This window comes from Gymnoscopelus braueri (genome assembly GCF_963280865.1).
Source record: "Gymnoscopelus braueri genome assembly, chromosome: 4".
Lineage (NCBI taxonomy): Eukaryota > Metazoa > Chordata > Actinopteri > Myctophiformes > Myctophidae > Gymnoscopelus > Gymnoscopelus braueri.
This window is the reverse complement of record NC_137605.1, coordinates 17,152,064-17,171,801: the sequence shown is the minus strand read 5'-3', so window position 1 is coordinate 17,171,801 and position 19,738 is coordinate 17,152,064. Positions and strand designations below refer to the sequence as shown.

Genomic DNA, 19,738 nt, shown 5'->3' with positions numbered 1-19,738 from the left:
AAATATACCCAGCATTTAGATTTAGACGGTGAGAAACATTTTCGTCAACACTCCTCGATTTACGAGTAACTTTAATAATACAAATATATAATACACTCATAGAAATTATAAAACTCACAAAAATACCAGGGGTGCAATTCTAAGTGTAATAGGAATGGGGATGGGGAATATTCTAATGGGAGTCTTCTCCAGGTTTGGGTCTGACCTGAGCGCTATCAGCTCGGCCCCACCCGCTGCTGGCTTTTTCACTCCTATTACTTAAATATCTGATAATGTTCGCACCAATTTACAGTGGCCTTTTGTGGATCCAAATAACACGTTTCACAGCAATTGTGTTGGTGACCAGGACTCGGAACGGACCCTCTCAGCGCAGAGTTGGTCCTGGTCCTTTCGCTTGATGATCTTTATCACGGCATGCAGATCACCAGTGCTTCAGTCCCTGTAGGGAGAGAGAAAAGACTAGACAGATAATTTGCACTTTGGACTTTATTCGCATTATGGCTATGGCCGTTTTGACACATCTGTACTTCAATCTAGTTTTACAGTATCATCACTTTTCAAGAAGTGGAAATAATAGTCTTACATATGGCCTTTCGTTACCTTTTCATTGTCTAAAAACATGTACAAAACTGTTTAGCATAATTTTGAAAATTATAAGTGTGAAAATGCTGCTTAATTATATATTATATGTGTACCATCCCTCCTGTTTGAGATATGACCTATGGTCATGACTCAACTTCAGATCCTAAGTGTGAAATGGTCTGTGTCACTGGTGGCAGACATAACAAATAAAAAACTCCCAATGTGAAGCGCGACTAGGTTCCTTTACTATCTTATCTACATAAGCGTTTCCCAGGCGTAAAAGTGCCTCTGCTAGTCTACTGTGCAGCAAAAAAATAAACAAAGTAGAAAATGCATCTTGGCAACGAACTTTAGTGAGATGAGGTTCAGTACATATCAAAATTTACACAGGTTCCAGGTCTTAATGGGTTAGTTAAGAGACATTTGGAGTAAAAACCTAGAGGCCTTAACATCTTTCAGTTTGGACAAAGGGATTAGTATGGTCAGGCAAGGCCTACACAGAGGAGCTCGTCTAATCTTTTTTTTTTTTTTTTTTATCTTAACAAACCAGTTAAACCCATAATTTTGCATCATGTCATGCTGAGTGAGTGGCCTAGGAAGCTAGATGCTTTCTTGCCCGTGACCTTCAAGTGCTTTAAGAGCTTACTTGTGGTTTTCCACACATACCTCACGTGTGTGGGAGATTCTCCCAAAATAAATCAACACAAGAGATTACGTGAGACAACTGAGAAACGTGGCCTCAAAATTTGCTATTTCCCTTGAGAAATTGGCTGGACTTAACAAGCCCTTGTGGAATACTCAAATGAGTAGAAATACTTAAAACATTTGTACAGATACTTTAAAGTTCCCAAACTGAGTAAAAATACTCTAAACTGAAAATTATTTGGGCTTCTCCTGTTCTTTCTTGGCTGGACTTCACACGCACACGCACACACACACACACACACTCACACACAGGCAGGCTCACTGGAGCGCACTCAGTCTCTGTCTCTCTGTCTCTCTCTCTCTCACGCACACATGTGAACACACACACACATGCAGACAGTCAGACAGACACACATACAATCTGCACATTACAGATTTGGTTCAGACTCATGCATCACTTCTATAATATTTCTCACTCCTCTCACACACACAGTACCTGACACTCTCCAACGTAAGTGACGTCATTCCACATGCTTCAAACACACACATTCTTTTCGGTACATGAAACTACACACATGCACGTATACAAGCACACACGCACGTCATAACCCATTTGTTCACACTACTGTTGCTACCCTTCACACTTTACATATAGTACATATGTATTACACCCAAACACCACATTCACTTACAATTCATGTACACTAACACCTGAACACACATGCACACTCTCTCTCTTCCTCCTTTCATGCAGAAAAATAACTTCTAGGTGGACTGTACTGCCATGTACTGATTCTCATGTTGTTACAAAAAAAAAAAATTCATTCATCCACACACATACATACACTCTTACTCTCATTTAAACATCACTCCTTCCATGTCGTTGTGCACCACGACATGGAATTTTGAAATGTTTAAATGATTACTGCATCTATGTGGGGCAATTCATACAGATCACGAAAAATGCACAATCCACTCTCTCATTTACACATCTTTTAGACAAAACAAAACATGTTCTTCTTACTACAAAACTCTCTCTCTCTCGCTGTCGCTCTAATGCGCACAGCCTCCTACCTTCTTCTCTTTCTCTCTTCTCTAATCATCCCAGCCATACATATTGCATGACTCGCAAAGAGCCAGTCCGAAGAGAAGATGGCCCTTACGACCACATATACAACATGAGTTGGGGGCCCTTGTTTGGCCTTTCTCTTTCCTCGTATCATCCCATCCATGTACTGTTGTGCTTGATCTACAATCAGCCACAAAGTGGCCCATACAACCACACCTAAAACATGAGTTGGGGGCCCTTGGCTGGCCTCTCTTCTTGCCCTGCTTTGGCTTATCTCCTTCGTTGGTAACATCGACTACAATCACTTGTTTCACAGGAGCACCTGTATCTTCTTTTTCCTTCTCCATATTAGCAGTCAATTACTATTATGTGGGTGAAAACTTAAATATGTGTGGTTCTTATAATGTTCTGTTCAATGTGTAGAAATTATTTTATTCACTGTAAATATCTTGTTCTTATCCTAACTAAGTGTATTTCAACGTTTCTAGGCACTGCTGTATACTGGTCAAAAACTGTATCACACCCAAATATTCACCACGTTCACCACGTGTTGGACTAGCCCAGGGGATCAGCTAACTTATCACATTCAAACCACACACCGTACACCCCTGAGAGTCTTATGGGGGTTATACAAGATATATAGACTAAACATAGACAAAAGGATCATGCCCTGGAAGGTCCACCACGTGTCGACTTGCCCCAGAGGATAAATCACTGAATCCTCTGGAGGGAGTTATCAGACTCTTTATCTTATTAACTTCCGTGACTCTCTCTTGAACTCACACAAAACTCGTTCTCAGTATACTCTTGCAGCTAATAAAATGCAGTGGCCCCCGCCACTACAACACAACTATAACTGTAGTTGCTTATCTATGCACAACTACAACACACTTGTCAATATTACACCTTCGTAATAACAACAATATGTCCACACAAGGACCACACTTGTCAATATTACACCTTAGTAATAACAACAATATGTCCACACAAGGACCACACTTGTCAATATTACACCTTAGTAATAACAACAATATGTCCACACAAGGACCACTTACATGTTTCTTATAGGCGTGTGATCACGTTCAGATTTCGGCAGTCGTTCGTCGAAGAGAAGATTTCGGACTGGTGAACACCGGCCTGGTGCGACTTTACACCCCAGGGCTTGCAGGACCCTCTTGGATCTCTGGCTATCGATAGACTTGCGATGCGTCCTCTTCTCCTCTTCCAAAAACGACGTAGAAATCCGACACGAAGGACCAGTGAAATGATAGGTTCTTGATCGTTATCTTAAACCCCCTTGCTGTTGATCACACACAGATAAAGAAAGACACGTGACACACGAGATCTCTTTTACTCGTACGAGGATTGTAAACGACCATGTATCTCACTGGACACGATCCCAACTTACAATGGCGCATCCTCCCCTCTGCCAAGCACTTTATTATCAAAAGACAGGAGAAAGGAGGAGACAGTGGAGTGGAATTCTACTAGCTGATAAGGACTGTCAGACATATTACACATTGGATTAATACATTGCAGGAATTCAATTAAATGAATACAAATCAAAGAAAGAACTTATATACACACATTATAATATATATCTCTGTACACAGATATTATAAACTGGTCCTAACACAAGTCACGGAATATCCCTTTATTTTCTTGCTTGTTATTTTCATCAACACTCGTACATACTGTAGGCCTATACTGTACTTACATTTATATTGTGGGGGCCACGGTATTGTAGGGAAAGGGGAGACAGAACTCTTGTGTTAATATCTTGGATGTAGGGGGCTCCCATGCGAGGGCCTTGTAGTTCACCACCAGTGTTTTGAATTGGAAGCAAGTGAAAGGAAAACAGAAGTGAACATTTTGTGAGGTTGAAGACTGGTCCATGGCATGCCACATCTACAACTGATCCAGTTGTACTGTAGATGGGGAGACAGGCTTGTGATGTGACAAATAAAGTGAAATTGAAGTTGAGTGTGAGATATTGTCCATAGGTTTGAGGAGTTTATTAAAACTGCTGTGATATATTTAGGTTAAAATAAAATAACAATTGTTAAAAAGTCAAAGCTCTATATTATATTAATATAGTATTTGCTCATAGGAATTAATCTACAGCAATTTAATACACAGAAAATAAATGTATTAAATTAAAATATGAATTCAACCATGTTTTTAATTATTCAATCATATCCCAGAGTGACAAGAAATACTTTATAAGTGAATTATACTTACTAATAATATTAATGAAACATTTCTTTCATCACAATTTATTTTGCCAACGAATACAAACATATGGTGATTAAATTACAACATTTAATTTGATTAGTCATCAATCCATGTTTTCTTATTTGTCAACAATAAAACGCTTGTCTGTAAAATGTAATTATGTCCGTACTGTGGTTACTTAAGATCTGCATAGAGCACAGTGTCAAGTAAATGCACCTTATTTAACATAACATACCAACATAACAGTCATAAAATAATTGTATGTAATTTATTAACTCAAAATGATCAACACTGAAAAATGTATTATTGTGTAAAGGAAAACCACTAACCACAATTATCTCTCTGTTGCAATCCTCTTAACATGCATTATTCAGCAGTATGATTTCAACAAATAATAATTAAGCTTTATGAAACAAGCAGGTACTGTATACACTATTCAATAGTCTGACAACATTTACAAAAATGGTCCACAGATATAACACTTCCTTTTAAGTAGTGTTCGAACAAAGTTTTATTTGCTAAATATCATTCGGCATCGTCCTCAAAGTCGTCATCATGATCATGATCATCATCTATTATACATTTGTTATGCTGAATAACATTTGGTCCACAAATATAATTCTGTTGCTTTTAAGTAGTGATTAATAAGTATTGTTCAGGCAGTCTACCACCACCACCATCATCATCATCATCATCGTCACCATCTTGACTTGTACAGTACGTTTTCTTATGCTGATGTCACATTGATTTTAACTGGTAACAGCTTGAAAGGGACAGAACTTTCAGTTTCTATTTCAATGTATGGGAAGAGTTTCTCAGTGCAAATGCATTTCATTGTGTGTATGTGTGTGTTGGTATCAAAATCAGAGAATGATAGCCTTCCTCTGTTCCACTCCAGCTGGACTCTGATCTTTTGGAGGTTTTGCTTCAAAGGGAGACTGGTGTATGGCACCTCTACACCATAAATGGCATATTTACCATTATTGCACTCTATTTTCCAGATGCCGCCGGCATGTTTTCCCTTCTTTGGATAAGACTCTGCTATCACACCCATCTCCCAACATGTGGCCCCTCCGACCTCAACATCCCAGCTGTGGGTTCCTGAGTCAAAGCCCTCAGAAGCCAGAACAATGTTCCAGTAGTCAAACCTCTCTGGGTTGTCAGGAAGCTGCTGTCTCTCTCCACATCTCACACTGGTCAGATCATCAGACACGATGAGTTGTGGGTTGGCAGTGTTGGGGTCCAGAATCACAGGATTGTAGGACACCAGGGTCTTCATCTTGTCCCAGACTTGGTAGGTCAGGTTGCCCAGGTGCTTGGTGATATTCATCAGTGCTCCTGAGACCGGCTGTGGGTCTTGCAGAACCTGTTCCTGTTGGATTCTTGCCATTGTGGTCTTGTAGTTCTGCAGGAATGAGATGTGTTCAGCTCTCAGCTGCTCCTCTATGACTCTGATTGAGTGTGAAAGAGTTTTTATGTTGTTGTTAAGCTCTTCAATCTTAACCTTCATCATCAGACTTTTCTTCTTCTCTTCCTCCCACAAAGCATCAATCCTTGCCTCCTCTTCGTCTTTTAAGAAGTGGTGAAACTTCTCAAACTGTTCCTTAATCTGCCTCTCTGTTTGCTGGGCCTGAACCTTAATGTGCTGTGCCATTTGATCATAGTTCAGTTTAACTTTCCTAAAGACCTTCAGTTTCTCCTGTAAGGGCTTCACTGATTTCTGGATCTTCTCTTTCTGATCCAGTGCAGCTTCATCAATGGGTTTGAATCTGTGGTTGGTGTGTTTTTTAGAATCGCGGCACACAACACACACTGGCTGTTGGTCGTTCATACAGAAGAGCTTGAGTTTCTCAGTGTGCAGACTGCAGAGAAGTTGAACCTCAGACCCTGCTAAAGCTCTCTGACTCATCTGCTGTGAGAAGGCCTCACACAAGTTCTTCAGAACTAGATTTTGATGAGTGGGCAGAGAAGATATTTCCTTACAGAGTGGACAGATCTTTACTGGTGTCTCCGTCCACCATTTCTGCAGGCAGGCTTTACAGAAGCTGTGGCTACATGACAAGACTACAGGATCCTTGAAGATGTCACAGCACACGGAACAGGAGAAATCATCTTCTGAAAATGACGACTGAGAAGCCATTTTCTCTATCCGAGTGAAGGCAAAACAATTTGAGCAGATTGCTTCAGAAGATGAAGTCAGGAGCAGGTTAAACGTTCCAGTGTTGGTGGATATTTCCCTCTTGTAGTTGTGTGATAGCTGGAGGTTGTCTGTGTTGAAGTGAATCCTGTTGATCAATGAACAAGTGTGTGTCTAATCAGTAAGGAGTGGTACCACCTCTGTTCGGTTGAGGCAGGAAAAAGGGTGGAGCTTTCACAGATACAGATCAGTGCACACACACACACACACACACACACACACACACACACACACACACACACACACACACACACACACACACACACACACACATTACATTACATTACATTACAGTCATTTAGCAGACGCTTTTATCCAAAGCGACTTACAATAAGTGTATTCAACATAGGTAGGGAACGAAAACTACTAATCACCAGAAGTCTTTAGTGCATTTTCTGCAAAAACAAGCAACCAAGAGTATACCGAGCGCTAAGGTAAAAGTGCAATATATCAGCTACCTATTTCCTTAAACAGATGAGACAAAATAGCTAAGTCAAATGAGCATGAGCTAAAAAAAAATCAGTGTATCGACTAAACAAGATCCAATAAACAATACAACAATAGAAAACAAGCGTTCGTACAACTAGTTAACAACAAGTAGGTCAGGCAGAGAGGAAGGGTAGTGTTTGCACACACACACACACACACACACACACACACACACACACACACACACACACACACTTTTATGAACAGGACCGTCCTGTTCAAATCAACATTTTTCTCATATCTAAGATGCATTTGCAGTAAACCATCTGTTGTTAACTTTACCTGACATAAATGCTGCCACTATCTGAATAGAAAGGACCCACTCCTCTCTCACGACATAGACGATCCAAAAGACTGGATTTCCAACCACACCTTTTACTGTTTTGGTAAATGACAAACCTTCCCCTCTGTCAACAACTACCTTCACGGTGCCTTTGAGCAAGGCATTAACCAGTCCATTTCTTATTTGTTCCAATGCAGCTCAATGGTCAACAGGAGAACACTGAGCCTGACATAGTCTGTCTGTCTGTCTCATTTTGCTGGACACCCCCAAAGACTGAGGGTCCCCGGACCCCACTTTGAGAACCAATGGACTATAAGTTACTCTACTATAGTAACTCCACACAAGACAACGGTAAAGGTTTTATTGGAGCTCATGTAACATGTCCCGGTAAAACATGTTTAAGAAATATGACTGAATTTGAAAAAATCTTTCATGATATCCATCAACAATAATATTAGGAGATTTATACCAAGAAAATACTCTAAAATCCTTTGAAGTCTTTAAGACAGAATTTGACCTGCCCAATAGCCACTTTTGGCAATATTTGCAATTAAGGCATCTACTGGTTAAAACCTTTGGATCTCTCACAGTAGGCCACCCCCCAAATTGAAAAGGTGGAGATGATTCTTAGAACCTTCGGACAGGGACATGAGGCCTCCATATATTATGCCATGCCACCATTGGAAAGGGACCTTGGAGTTTCAATTTCGGACGAGGAATGGGCTAAAATCCTTAGGAACGGCAAGAAAATGTCTAGAGAACTGCGTACGAGATTGATTCAATTTAAAATTATAAATAGGATATATTGGACCCCGTCAAGACTATTTAGGGTGGGCCTGACCGAGAGCCCGGAGTGTTGGAGGTGTCAGGATAGAGATGGTACTTTACTGCATATTCTGTGGAGTTGTCCAAAAATCCAAGTCTATTGGGCTGCTATACATGTGAAGCTAGAGAGGATGACAGGGCTGGTCATCCCCTTCTCTCCCAGGCTCTTTATTCTGGGCGACCCTTCCACTTTACGAACTGTCTCTCCCTCCTTAGCTGAGTGGATTCAAACTGCCCTTATGTTAGGCAGGAGATTGGTGGTCAGGGCCTGGAAGGACCCATCTGCACCGGTTCCTTCTCTGTGGTTCACTTCCTTGGGTCAATTGGCCGCATATGAGAGACTGTCTTATAGATTGCTCAACAGGATGGATAAATATGATTTAAAATGGGGACATTATCATCTACATGCTACAGGTCTTGGATGACGTTTCCGGCTCAGTGTGAGCTTCATTAACCATAACGATTCTTAGGATAGATTTGTCTGGGGTAGGGCTGAGGTAGACTGCGGGCGGTATGCTTCTGTGCACTGTATTTTTGATTTTTCTTTTTGTTGTTGTTGTCTGTATGTTTTCACTGTTTGTTTGTTTGTTTGTAGTGTGTGTATGGTATGTCTTGTCTCGTTATGATGGTCAGTAATGTTGCTATTTGATGAAGATTGTTCTTGTGATGTCTATTGTATGTTTTGTGTCATTATGCTTGCTACGATGCTGAAAGTACTTTTTTTGTATGTCTGTCTAAAAAAGAAAATAAAGTACAAATCATAAAATAAAATAAAACTTCACTTAATGTCACATCATAAGTTTATAGCTTTAAAGGAGTGGGTGGAAATATTTTTTTTAAGGCTACCCACAAATTGCAATTACATTTAAATAATAAATAGAGGGGACAATATCATGGTAGATGAATGCAAAAAAAATGGGCACTCTTCATTCATGGACATCATCCAATCTGACCCATCCTCCATGGTTGCAGGTTTGAAGTCCTAAACCTGCTCCTCACTCCCCCTCCTAAAGATCTGCCTCCCCTACAACTGATCCAGAATGCTGTGGCACGCCTGATTGTCAACCTCACTATATTTTCACATCTCCCCACTTCTGTGTTACCTTTATGGGCTTCTTTATTGCTTCCTGAATTCAATTCAACATTGGTCATGACCAACAAGGCAACCGAGCACATCAGAGCCCCCTACCTCCAAGAAATGAAAGGAGGGGGGGGTGGGGGGGGGTATGAGAGAATACGGATGTTTCTTGACATTTGCTTTACAGGTGAATGGTCAATCAGCTCTGAACCTCCAAATGTAGCCATGAATCAAAAGACCGCTGAACGTTTATGTACCATAGAATGTACTGACCAAAAAGGGAGAAAGTGCAAAGACTATTTTGAAGTTAATCCATGACTGTCAAATAATATATGAGAGTCATATCAGGGCTCCTCCAAATGATGCTCTCCGCGTCCTCACCCAAGGCCCACCCCACACATCTCCTATTGTTCCTCTCCACAACAGCCTCATGCTTCTCTACCGTCCACACCTGTAGGCTGTTCTTCAAAGCAGTCCCCTAGTAGGACGCATCACTACAGCAGTGGTTCTCAAAAATATTTGGCTTCAGTATCCCTTTCCCTGATTTCTGAATGTAAGTACCCCCTTTATCCATACCTGCCAACCTCAGACCGTCCGATAACAGGAGATTTTTTCCCAGGGGGGGGGGGCTCTTGACCACGCTGGGGGTCCCCCCCCCCGCCAGGAATTTTTTAACAGAGTAGATGTAATTTCCAGTATTCTGGTGGATTTTGGGAGTTTGACACTTTTATCAGGCTTTACTTACATGGGATCCATTAAAAAGTTAAAAGTAGCAATAAAAGAGCCATATTTAATAATAACATTTTGCTGGGGACCCCCTGGAACCCCCCCCAAGGACCCCTGGGGGTCCCCGGACCCCACTTTGAGAACCAATGCTTAACGCCAGGGCCGTGCAGAGAGTGCTGAAGGGGCAGGTGCTCAAAATGTCCACAAAAGGGCACATATGCGCACACCGATTTTTGGGGTGGTCTTTTTGTGGGTGTCCCTCGTGCCATTTCACACCAGAAATGTAGTATGTTGGATGTCTTATGCTAATGGAGCAAGATGTTCCACAATAACATGGCCCATGTCATTACTGCCAGTACACTCTCCTCTGCCTCATTGAGAGTAATGGCAGTAATGACATGGGCCATGTTATTTTGACCAATTTTTTAAAATATATATATGAAAGTAATGTAAAGTATACATGATGTGAACATGCATGGTACATCATTATCAAAGTATCCTTCAACTTCTTGTTTATGCCCCAAAATGACTGGATCTGTTTTGTAATTTTTTTTAACAATTGTAGAAATATTAGACCTTAATTGCCGAATGTTTAAGCATATTCTAGTCATGTACACTTTACTTTAAAACCTTTTCCAAATATATATATTTTTTAACATGTTGGACAAAATAGCCAATTTTACATAGCCCAGCTATCCCGTTATCCCTGCATCATACCACAAACAGCCTAACACGTTAACTTTAAGATGAGGGCAAAGTAACTTATTTCATTTGACAGCTTCAGTCCATGTGGGACTTTCATCAGTGCAAATTACAGTAAAATAAGCAATACCAAAAACACAGTGGCCTAGCCCTAAATGTATACTAATGGACTCCTAATGTGTCATAGGGTCTATTCCAATGTGCTGCACATTTTAAAACAATAGTATGTCTGCATTAACTACTGAGCGACCAACAAATTAAATCCTAATTATTTTGGATAATTATAGTTGAGTCTCATCAGTACAGACAGTGCTTCAACCTCAAAAGGGCCACTTAGCTGCAAAGGTGAGTGGGTGTCGGGTGTGTATTATACATCATATGGCTAATATAGAGATTGCTGGCTTTTCAAAAGACAGTGTTACTTGAGGACAGAAAGAGATCAAGTTCTACCAGCTAAACCAGTTGGTTTGGCAAGGTACGGTAGCTAGTGCATTCCATTAAGGTGATCAGGTATTCTCTGTTGATGAGAAAGTCCAAGGCATGCACATGTAAGACACACCCTACAAGCTACACTTGATTTGTTTTGATTTATTAGACATAATAATTACATGTTAAATGCTTCTCACAGAAACGTCAAGGATAAAAGACACTTGAGAGACAAAAAAAATATGCACATGATGAGTGATTAATGAAGGGCATGCCAGGATTCTAATTGAATGCAGTGTCACAATAGTTTAATGTGAAGGCACCTAACTTTGATCAGAGGTGAGCTAACTTTTAGATTGGAGGAGGTCCTAGGCTGTGGATGGAGGGTTACCATGGATTATGATTGTGGAGTGTTATTATAGTGATTATAGTTGTTATAATTGTTATTATTGGACACTTTGAAACACTGTCTCTCAACTAACGACAACCAGCTTTACTTGTCCAGTTCTGCCCTCCTTTGCCTTGGTAGCAAATAGCTCCTTCAGGGGTCATCAACATATCCGTACATGGACAAACATGTCCGTGGCAAGACTTGTCTATGTCCGTGGCACTAATTTTTTCCTTTTTGTTTTTAAAGAAAAATATATTTAGCCTACTACATATTTTTCATTATAATGTAAAAACATATTCTAAAATACACAATTGAATCTTAAAAAAACCTGTTTGAATAATTTTGGTGACTCCTAAAGTGTCAGGATGACATTCTCATTAACATGATGCAGGAGATTTGTGGTATTTTGTACCCGTACATGATTGATATATGAGGACAACAAGACAACAAGATTCCCTGAAAATGTCAAAACATCCGTTCAATCCTTTGTGGGATACTAGTATTTTTAATTTTTTAAGACAATGGATTAATGGAGTGTATGACAGACAATGAAACAATTAAAGTCAACGGTAATGTGAGTGACCACAGTGAAAATGGTGCGGGAAAAGAGCAAAAACAGAAGGCATGTCATCTGTTGAGAAGGAGCACCGAGGCAAAGGAGGGCAGAACTGGAGTAAAGTAAAGTTGATTTATGTCAGTTGAGAGAAAGCGTTTCAAAGTGTCCAATAATGCTAATAATAACCATAGTAACACTCAATCATAATCCATGGAAACCCTTGATCCACAGCCTCACCATCAGACCTCCCCCTCACCTCTGATCAAAGTTAGGCACCTTTGCATCAAACTATTGTGACACTGCATTCCTTTCAATCCTACCATGCCCTTCATGAATCACTCATCGTGTACTGTACATAATTATCTGTTTTGACTCTCAAGTCATTTTCCATAGTTCGATTCGGCATACCTTAGACTTTCTCATCAACATAGCCAGTACCTGTTCACCTTAATGGAAACCACAACTCTTAAAGTTGACACACAAAAAACTAGTTTAGCTGGTAGAACTTAAAGGGATATTTCACTTTCAAAAAAACTTTGGGTAATTTTATCGTCTTTGTCTTTAGGCTTTTGTCAGCCCCCCAGACCATTTTTAAGTTGCTTGATTCAGTATTTAGATATTTGATACACATTTTATCAGACACGCCCCCTCCCTATACAAACCCATTATAACTTCAAACTCCATTTTTAACATGTTAGATTCATCAAAAACACCCGTCCTTGGTTCTGGTGACTCACCCTGCCCTCCTAATACGTGATACACATTACATTTATTTTAAAAAAAAAATTGGGAAAATGAAAAGAAAATTATACAATAAAAGAAAAAAAAAAATGAAAAAAGTAATCGAAAGAACACGGCCCCCTCGCGTATTAGGAGGGCAGGGTGAGTCACCAGAACCAAGGACGGGTGTTTTTGATGAATCTAACATGTTAAAAGTTTAGTTTGAAGTTATAATGAAAACTTCTGGTGATTAGTAGTTTTCGTTCCCTACCTATGTTGAATACACTTATTGTAAGTCGCTTTGGATAAAAGCGTCTGCTAAATGACTGTAATGTAATGTAATGTAATGTAATGTAATGTAATGTAATGTAATGTAATAATGGGTTTGTATAGGAAGGGGGCATGTCTGATAAAATGAATATCAAATATCTAAATAGTGAATCAAGCAACTTAAAAACTGTCTGGGGGGCTCACAAAAGCCTGAGTAGATGATAAAATGACCCAAAGTTTTTTTGAAAGTGAAATATCCCTTTAATCTCTTCCTGTCCTCAAGTATGGCCCTTTTGCTCCTGCGATGTAAGATGATTACTGATCTACAAGCTCACAACATGCTGTGATGTGTTGTAAGCTTGTAGATCGGTTTTCCCCCCCAAATAATATTTTATTTATTTATTTGATAAGTGGCTTGTTTAAAAATTTGTAGCGCCCTGGAATAGAGTAGACAATATGGCATATCATATCAGGAGTCCGGCAGCCAGCTCATTTCAAATTTAATTATGAATAATAATTATGATTGTGACATTATAATTATTTGTCAAATGTTTGTCTTGATAAGGGCCATAGATGTTTGGCAGGCCATTAAAAAAAATGTATTTTTTAAATGGGTCTTTTGGGAAAAGGGCAATTTGAGGCAAAGGGGCAGGTGCTCAAGCACCAAAAGCCCCCCCTCTGCACATGCCTGCTCGAGAGATTACATGCATGCTCATTAATATGTGGCTGTATACAGCGTGTAATGGTTAATAATGGTTAATGATGGTTAATGATGGTTGTCTAAATTGTGCTGAGCAGGGAGAAAAATGTAGCAGAGCCTTAACGCCAAGATAAAATATTACATCCACACTTATATTCTCATTCTATAATATTGGTTCAATCTATTCGTGAGTTATCTGACTGAACTACCACCTCTGTTCAGATGAGGCAGGTAAAGGGTGGAGCTTTGACAGACACAGATCAGTGCAAAGTGTGCACGCACGCACACACACACACACACACACACACACACACACACACACACACACACACACACACACACACACACACACACACACACACACACACTTTATGATTATGAACAGGACCGTCCTGTTTGAATCAACATTTTTCTCATATCTAAGATGCATTTACAGTAAACCATCTGTTAACTTTACCTGACATAAATGCCAGACAAACCTTCCCCTCTGTCAACAACTACCTTCAGGGTGCCTTTGAGCAAGGCATTAACCAGTTCATTTGCTATTTGTTCCAAAGCAGCTCAATGGTCAAGCCTGACTGTCTGTCTGTCTATATTAACTCATTTTGCTGGATCCCCCCAAAGACTGAGGGTCCACGGACCCCACTTTTTGAGAACCAATGGGCTAAGTTACACTACTGTAGTAACTCCACACAAGTCAACAGTAAAGGTTTTATTGGAGCTCATGTAACATGTTCCGGTAAAACATGTTTAAGAAATTTGACTGAATTTGAAAAAAAGTTTTATCTTCCATGATATCCATCAACATTTTCCTGTTACCATCGGTAACAGTGGTTTATTTATCTGGTCAAACAGTACAATTCTCAGCTGCTGTGATAAAACCGAGTCACTTCTTTTCCCTTAATATTTCTTTTGTCTTCTACAAATTACACATTTTTAAAACATTTAAAATTTGTAATTTCAACCAGTAAGGCATCAGACAAGGTGCAGAATAAATATATATATGACACATACTGTATACACCTAATCAATGGTTTAACAAGGCTATTTCATCTCCGAGGTAGAGAATGTCTGTGATAAGACGACAGTGATGTTCAGTGAACAGCAGGTGTCACTGTAGAGCAGCAACAAACACACATGAAGATGGCTCTTCTCAGAGTTTCTTTGTTGTCCTTTCGTACCAACTAGGTTTCCTGTGCTTGTTCTCATCATCGGTACGTAAAAGTTAACACAACAGGCGGAAAACTGCACAAACTTTGCATAAAAAATGTGATCAACATTCAGATTAAAAGCTTGCATAAATACGTTACGCAACTTCGATAAGCATCGACTTTTAAGGCAATAATTGGGTGAATTGCAGTAAAGAAGACAACCAGCAAGCTTGTACAGTAATGCTTAACATATACTCTGTTGTACGACGGCGCCACGGGCCAAAAATACCGTGCCAAGCGATGAGAGCTGATAGATCGGCTATTTTCGGTGCACGGCACTGCCGTACGCTGAAGCATAACTCAGGCTTAACTTAAGCGTGGAACAGCAGATGACAAGACTATGGAAAAGAGTCTTCCCCAGAGCCAGCCTGGGTCACAGTCTCTTAGTAGGAGGTCCAAATGTCTCTGAGCTGTCATCCACACATCACCACAGTGCAGGACAGTCAGTGCAGGACAGTCCACGTTGGATCACCACAGTGCAGGACAGTCCACGTTGGATCACCACAGTGCAGGACAGTCCATGTGGATCACCACAGGGCAGGACAGTCCATGTGGATCACCACAGTGCAGGACAGTCCACTTGGGCAAAGCCAGGCTCCTTCCGCAGCTCCCAGTAAGTGTTGTTAGTAACCCATGTATCATCCCTCGACTTCCTGTAAAGCCAACAAGAACAATACAAAACTTGAGTAGATTTTTGAATCATTTTAACACAAATCTTGTATGGGGGTCCCTGGCACAACATATTTTTAGATGGAGGTCAGCAGCCAAATGCATAATAATTTGGGGGTCCTTTTTTGAGAACCACTGTTTTAGATTGATATGCAGTGTCATGGAATTCTGGATAAATCGGTTAATTGATGAGGCAATAGGAGTCCAGATAGGAGTCCAATATTCTAGGTGGTGATGGTTATGCTTTAATGTACATGATGTCATGGAGAGAAGTACAATAGCACTCAGGTCGGTGGTATGGTATTTCTGCCAAGGAGTATATTTTACCACTATAAGTGATGGTAAAATATAAAGGTTAGATATAAGTAACCATAATAACAATATAGTATAATGAATAATTATTCTGCAACAGACAGACAGACAGACAGACAGACAGACAGACAGACAGACAGACAGACAGACAGACAAAACTATGACGAAAAATGTTTGTCAACTACCTTTTTTCACTGACGAAAACTAAAAAAAATAAGCTATGATGACTAAAACTAAGACTAAATATATTGACAATTTCGTCAACAAATAAAACTAGACTATAATGTTAGAGGGGGACTAGTGGAGAAGAGATCCAGTAGAACTAAAAGACAAGTCATTTTATGTTTGGCTGCGCTCGGGTGTTGCGCTCTGAAAGTAGCAGATCTACAAGCTCACAACGCGTCATGCTGTGACGCGTTGTGAGCTTGTAGATCTGCTATTTTCAGCATGCAACCAAGTATAAAATCAGCCATTACGACGACATCAAGGCACCGCCAACATACATTTTAGTCGACTAAATCAACTGTAGATTTAGTCGACTATAATATATGAAAAAATATATGATATTTAGTCTAAAACTAGATGAAAACTAAAACATTTCAGATGACTAAAATATGACTAAAACTAAATAAAAATGTGCTGTCAAAATCAACACTGATAGCAGAACAAGTACCTGAAGAATCTGGCCTTGTGTGATTGGTTGTTCTCTTCCAGGACTCTCCTCCTGTCCCTCTGCAGCTCTTCAATCCTCTGTTTGTGTTGCTCAGCCCCCTCTACATCCCCTTCCTCTAGCAGTCTGACACGCACACGCACACACACACACACACACACACACACACACACACACACACACACACACACACACACACACAGGAATAACATTGAGAAAAAAATAGGATAAATTCAGGCCAAATTAGTTCTGGGTGTATTTATGGTTATACGCGGTGTCTTGTACTGTAATCGACATTGCTCTCATAATCTAAGGATACAGGATAAACACGAGAAATGGAAAGTAATGAAACAAACAAAAATGAGCAGTCAAAGTTGGAATTGGAAAACTTGAAAACTGAAGCTGTTATTTTTGTCGGTTCTCTCTCCTGATTGGATAAAATTTGGTATCCCGACCTCAAAATTAATTTTCTTTTTACCAAAGAACTGGAGAGATGGAGAGAACCCTGTTACTGAACAAACACTCTAGTCTAATAGCAATGATTACTATCAGAATATAGAGCTTTAACCTTTTAACAAGCAAAAAAAAAAAAAACTTTAAACAAAAACAACCGTAAGCTTATAGTGGAAGTGGTTGTGTGCCGGTGTCGGTGTGTCACCTTTGGTCTGGTCGTAGCCTGGTGTCTGTGGGTGGTAGCAGTGGCTTCAGCGATGCATCCAGCTCGTTCAACTCCATTGCAAACTTGGTAAAGCCGTAGTACCGTTCATGATCGGCTGGCATCGCATCTGCAATGCACACCATCACAGCCACACATAGTAAATATATGTTTACACTCAGTATTACTGTAAACTGCCATTAAGGATTTTGCTGGGTAGAAGAAGGGCGTCACCTATTGTCAAAGTGCTTAAATCAAAACCCTTTAAAGCTGCGATCCGGGCCTTAAGTTAATGAATAAAACTTGAATAAAACCTAACCTATTTATATATTTATATTTGGTATCAACAGAAAAAAGTGGTCTAAGTGCAGTTGTAACTCAATTCCGTGTCTCTAACATTAGGTTTTTAAGTGGTTAAAAGATCGGGATTGCAGCTTTAAAACGCAAAGAAAGAGATTCCAGTTAAATCAGCCTACTTGCTCTCCAGATGCAGGTGGCTGAGGGGGGGTCTCCGCAGTAAACCCCCTCGTGCCACTTCCCAAACAGTCTGTGGATCACCTTGCCTTTATGGTCTGTGACGGAACCCTCCACCTCGTTCATACTGGAGTTCCAGTACTTGGCCTAGTGTGCACACAAAAACAGAGTTGTCTGTCTTTAACTCATCTATGCTCAATCTGATTAAATTTGGCTGTTGTTGTTGTTGTTGTTGTTTTTGTTTCATCCACTTTGGATAAAAGTGTATCAAAAGTACTTATACAGTGAACTAAGTAAGAAATGTATACAGCAGCATCATAGACAGTTTAGCAGTTTAGTTTTTTCAAAGAACGGGTAGGCCTCAATCAAAATCTCAAGGTACACCTGTAATAATAGTGAAAAGAGCATTTGTAGTATTTGCTCTATTTATTTATTTAATTGTTATTGTTAATTGTTATTAAAATAGTTATGACCAAAAACTATTGTAGGGTATAGATAGAATGTCCCTCTGTATTGGGAAATGAGTGCACACAAAGCACTGATATCATTTTTGTATGGTTGTATATATTGCAATAATGTGTGGTTGTCACAAAATCCCAAGGCACACCTGTGTTGTGTTGAGTATACCAGGATGTAAATAGAAAGTCAAGTAATACTGTATAGATGAGAACTTGTCTTTTTCTTGGGTTAAAATGGAGAAGGGACATCCAACAGTCAAACCTCCGTGCTGGCTCAGTGGCTCACATATCTGCCCATTAGGAGTGTCTCTCACACTCCTAATGGGCAGATATGTGAGTCCTAAGCCAACGATAGAGCGCACACAAGTAGAGGTGAGGTGAACGTCTGCTGTCAACCAGCAGGTGGCAGTATTACTATACTTGCCAAATGTCCCCACAAGTATATTAGAATTTGATAAACAGACATTGTGAAGACAATTTTCTTGGTCCTCACATTATTAATGGTTGTTTTTATGGTTTAAAAAGATTTTGGGTTAAGTTAAGCTTACAATTAGGAAAATACCCCAACCCCTTTGGAGTTAGTTTTAGCTATTTAGACGTCAGGTCATCATGTACATACCTGCTACTACACTTGCCATCTGTATATATGTATATATCATTGATTATTTGACCTGTTTGAAACCTGTGTTATAAATGTTTTTCCCCCTTACCTCTCCTGCACAACCCTACCTCTGTCCTATCACATTGGCTTTACTTTGAGGGTTAAAAATGTCAAGAAATTATAAAAATGGCATTCATAAAATGAGCGTCTTAATATGTCCTCACAAGTATGGTAATATAATCGTGTGTGTGTATGTTTGTGTACGCACACGCGTGCGTGCGTGTGTGGGAGGGGGGTGCTTAACAGGCGCTGACGTGTCTTGACCTGCAGCGCTGCACAGCTTCTGAAGGCCTTTTCATTGCTCACACGCTACAGCTAATGAACCCACTCCTCCAGAGGATAGAGCACCATCATTAGGCCCTCAGACATCACAGACACAGTGCACAGATGGAGGCTGTTCTCTCTAGGCAGGGAGACGAACAACACCGTCTGCATGTTCAATATTCCACCGAGACCACAGACTAACGAGGAAAACGAAACCTTTTATTAAAACCTACTGATAACGTATAGTATATAGTCCCTGTCGGGTGGAAACCTCATATGTCCCAAACTGTTACTTTTTGAGGATTTGTGGTTCATTAATGCTACTGGACACACTGGCCTTCAGCGCACTGAAGAAAACACGATGTGCTCAAACGTCTGCTCTGTTATCTCTGCCAGGCCAAAGGCAACAGATGATGTTTACCCCATGTGTGTGCTTGTGTGTGAGTCCAGCACTAATCTCGCAAACTGAT

The 19,738-nt window shown here is 40.1% G+C and overlaps 2 protein-coding genes across 5 annotated transcripts in view; both read right to left on the bottom strand.

The window, feature by feature from the left end:
- Positions 1-4,502: 4,502 nt before the first annotated feature.
- LOC308084632 (zinc-binding protein A33-like) lies at positions 4,503-6,804 on the bottom strand. The gene has a single exon (XM_080427395.1). It carries the CDS (start codon positions 6,669-6,671, stop codon positions 5,259-5,261), a length of 1,413 nt encoding a protein of 470 aa, XP_080283521.1. The 5' UTR covers positions 6,672-6,804; the 3' UTR covers positions 4,503-5,258.
- Positions 6,805-15,550: 8,746 nt separating this feature from the next.
- osbpl3b (oxysterol binding protein-like 3b) overlaps positions 15,551-19,738 on the bottom strand; it is a 96,260-nt gene continuing 92,072 nt past the window's right edge. For all 4 annotated transcript variants that reach the window (XM_080427384.1, XM_080427386.1, XM_080427387.1 and 1 more), the window contains 4 exons: positions 17,888-18,032; positions 17,415-17,541; positions 16,760-16,882; positions 15,551-15,758 (listed from right to left, as the gene is read on the bottom strand). In XM_080427384.1, the coding sequence (XP_080283510.1) occupies positions 15,662-15,758; positions 16,760-16,882; positions 17,415-17,541; positions 17,888-18,032 (492 nt within the window). In that variant the 3' untranslated portion in view covers positions 15,551-15,661. The remainder of the gene's footprint in view (positions 15,759-16,759; positions 16,883-17,414; positions 17,542-17,887; positions 18,033-19,738) is intronic.

Excerpts from the sequence above, each read along its gene's own strand:
- LOC308084632 (XM_080427395.1), bottom strand. The coding sequence starts at position 6,671 with ATGGCTTCTCAGTCGTCATTTTCAGAAGATGATTTCTCCTGTTCCGTG.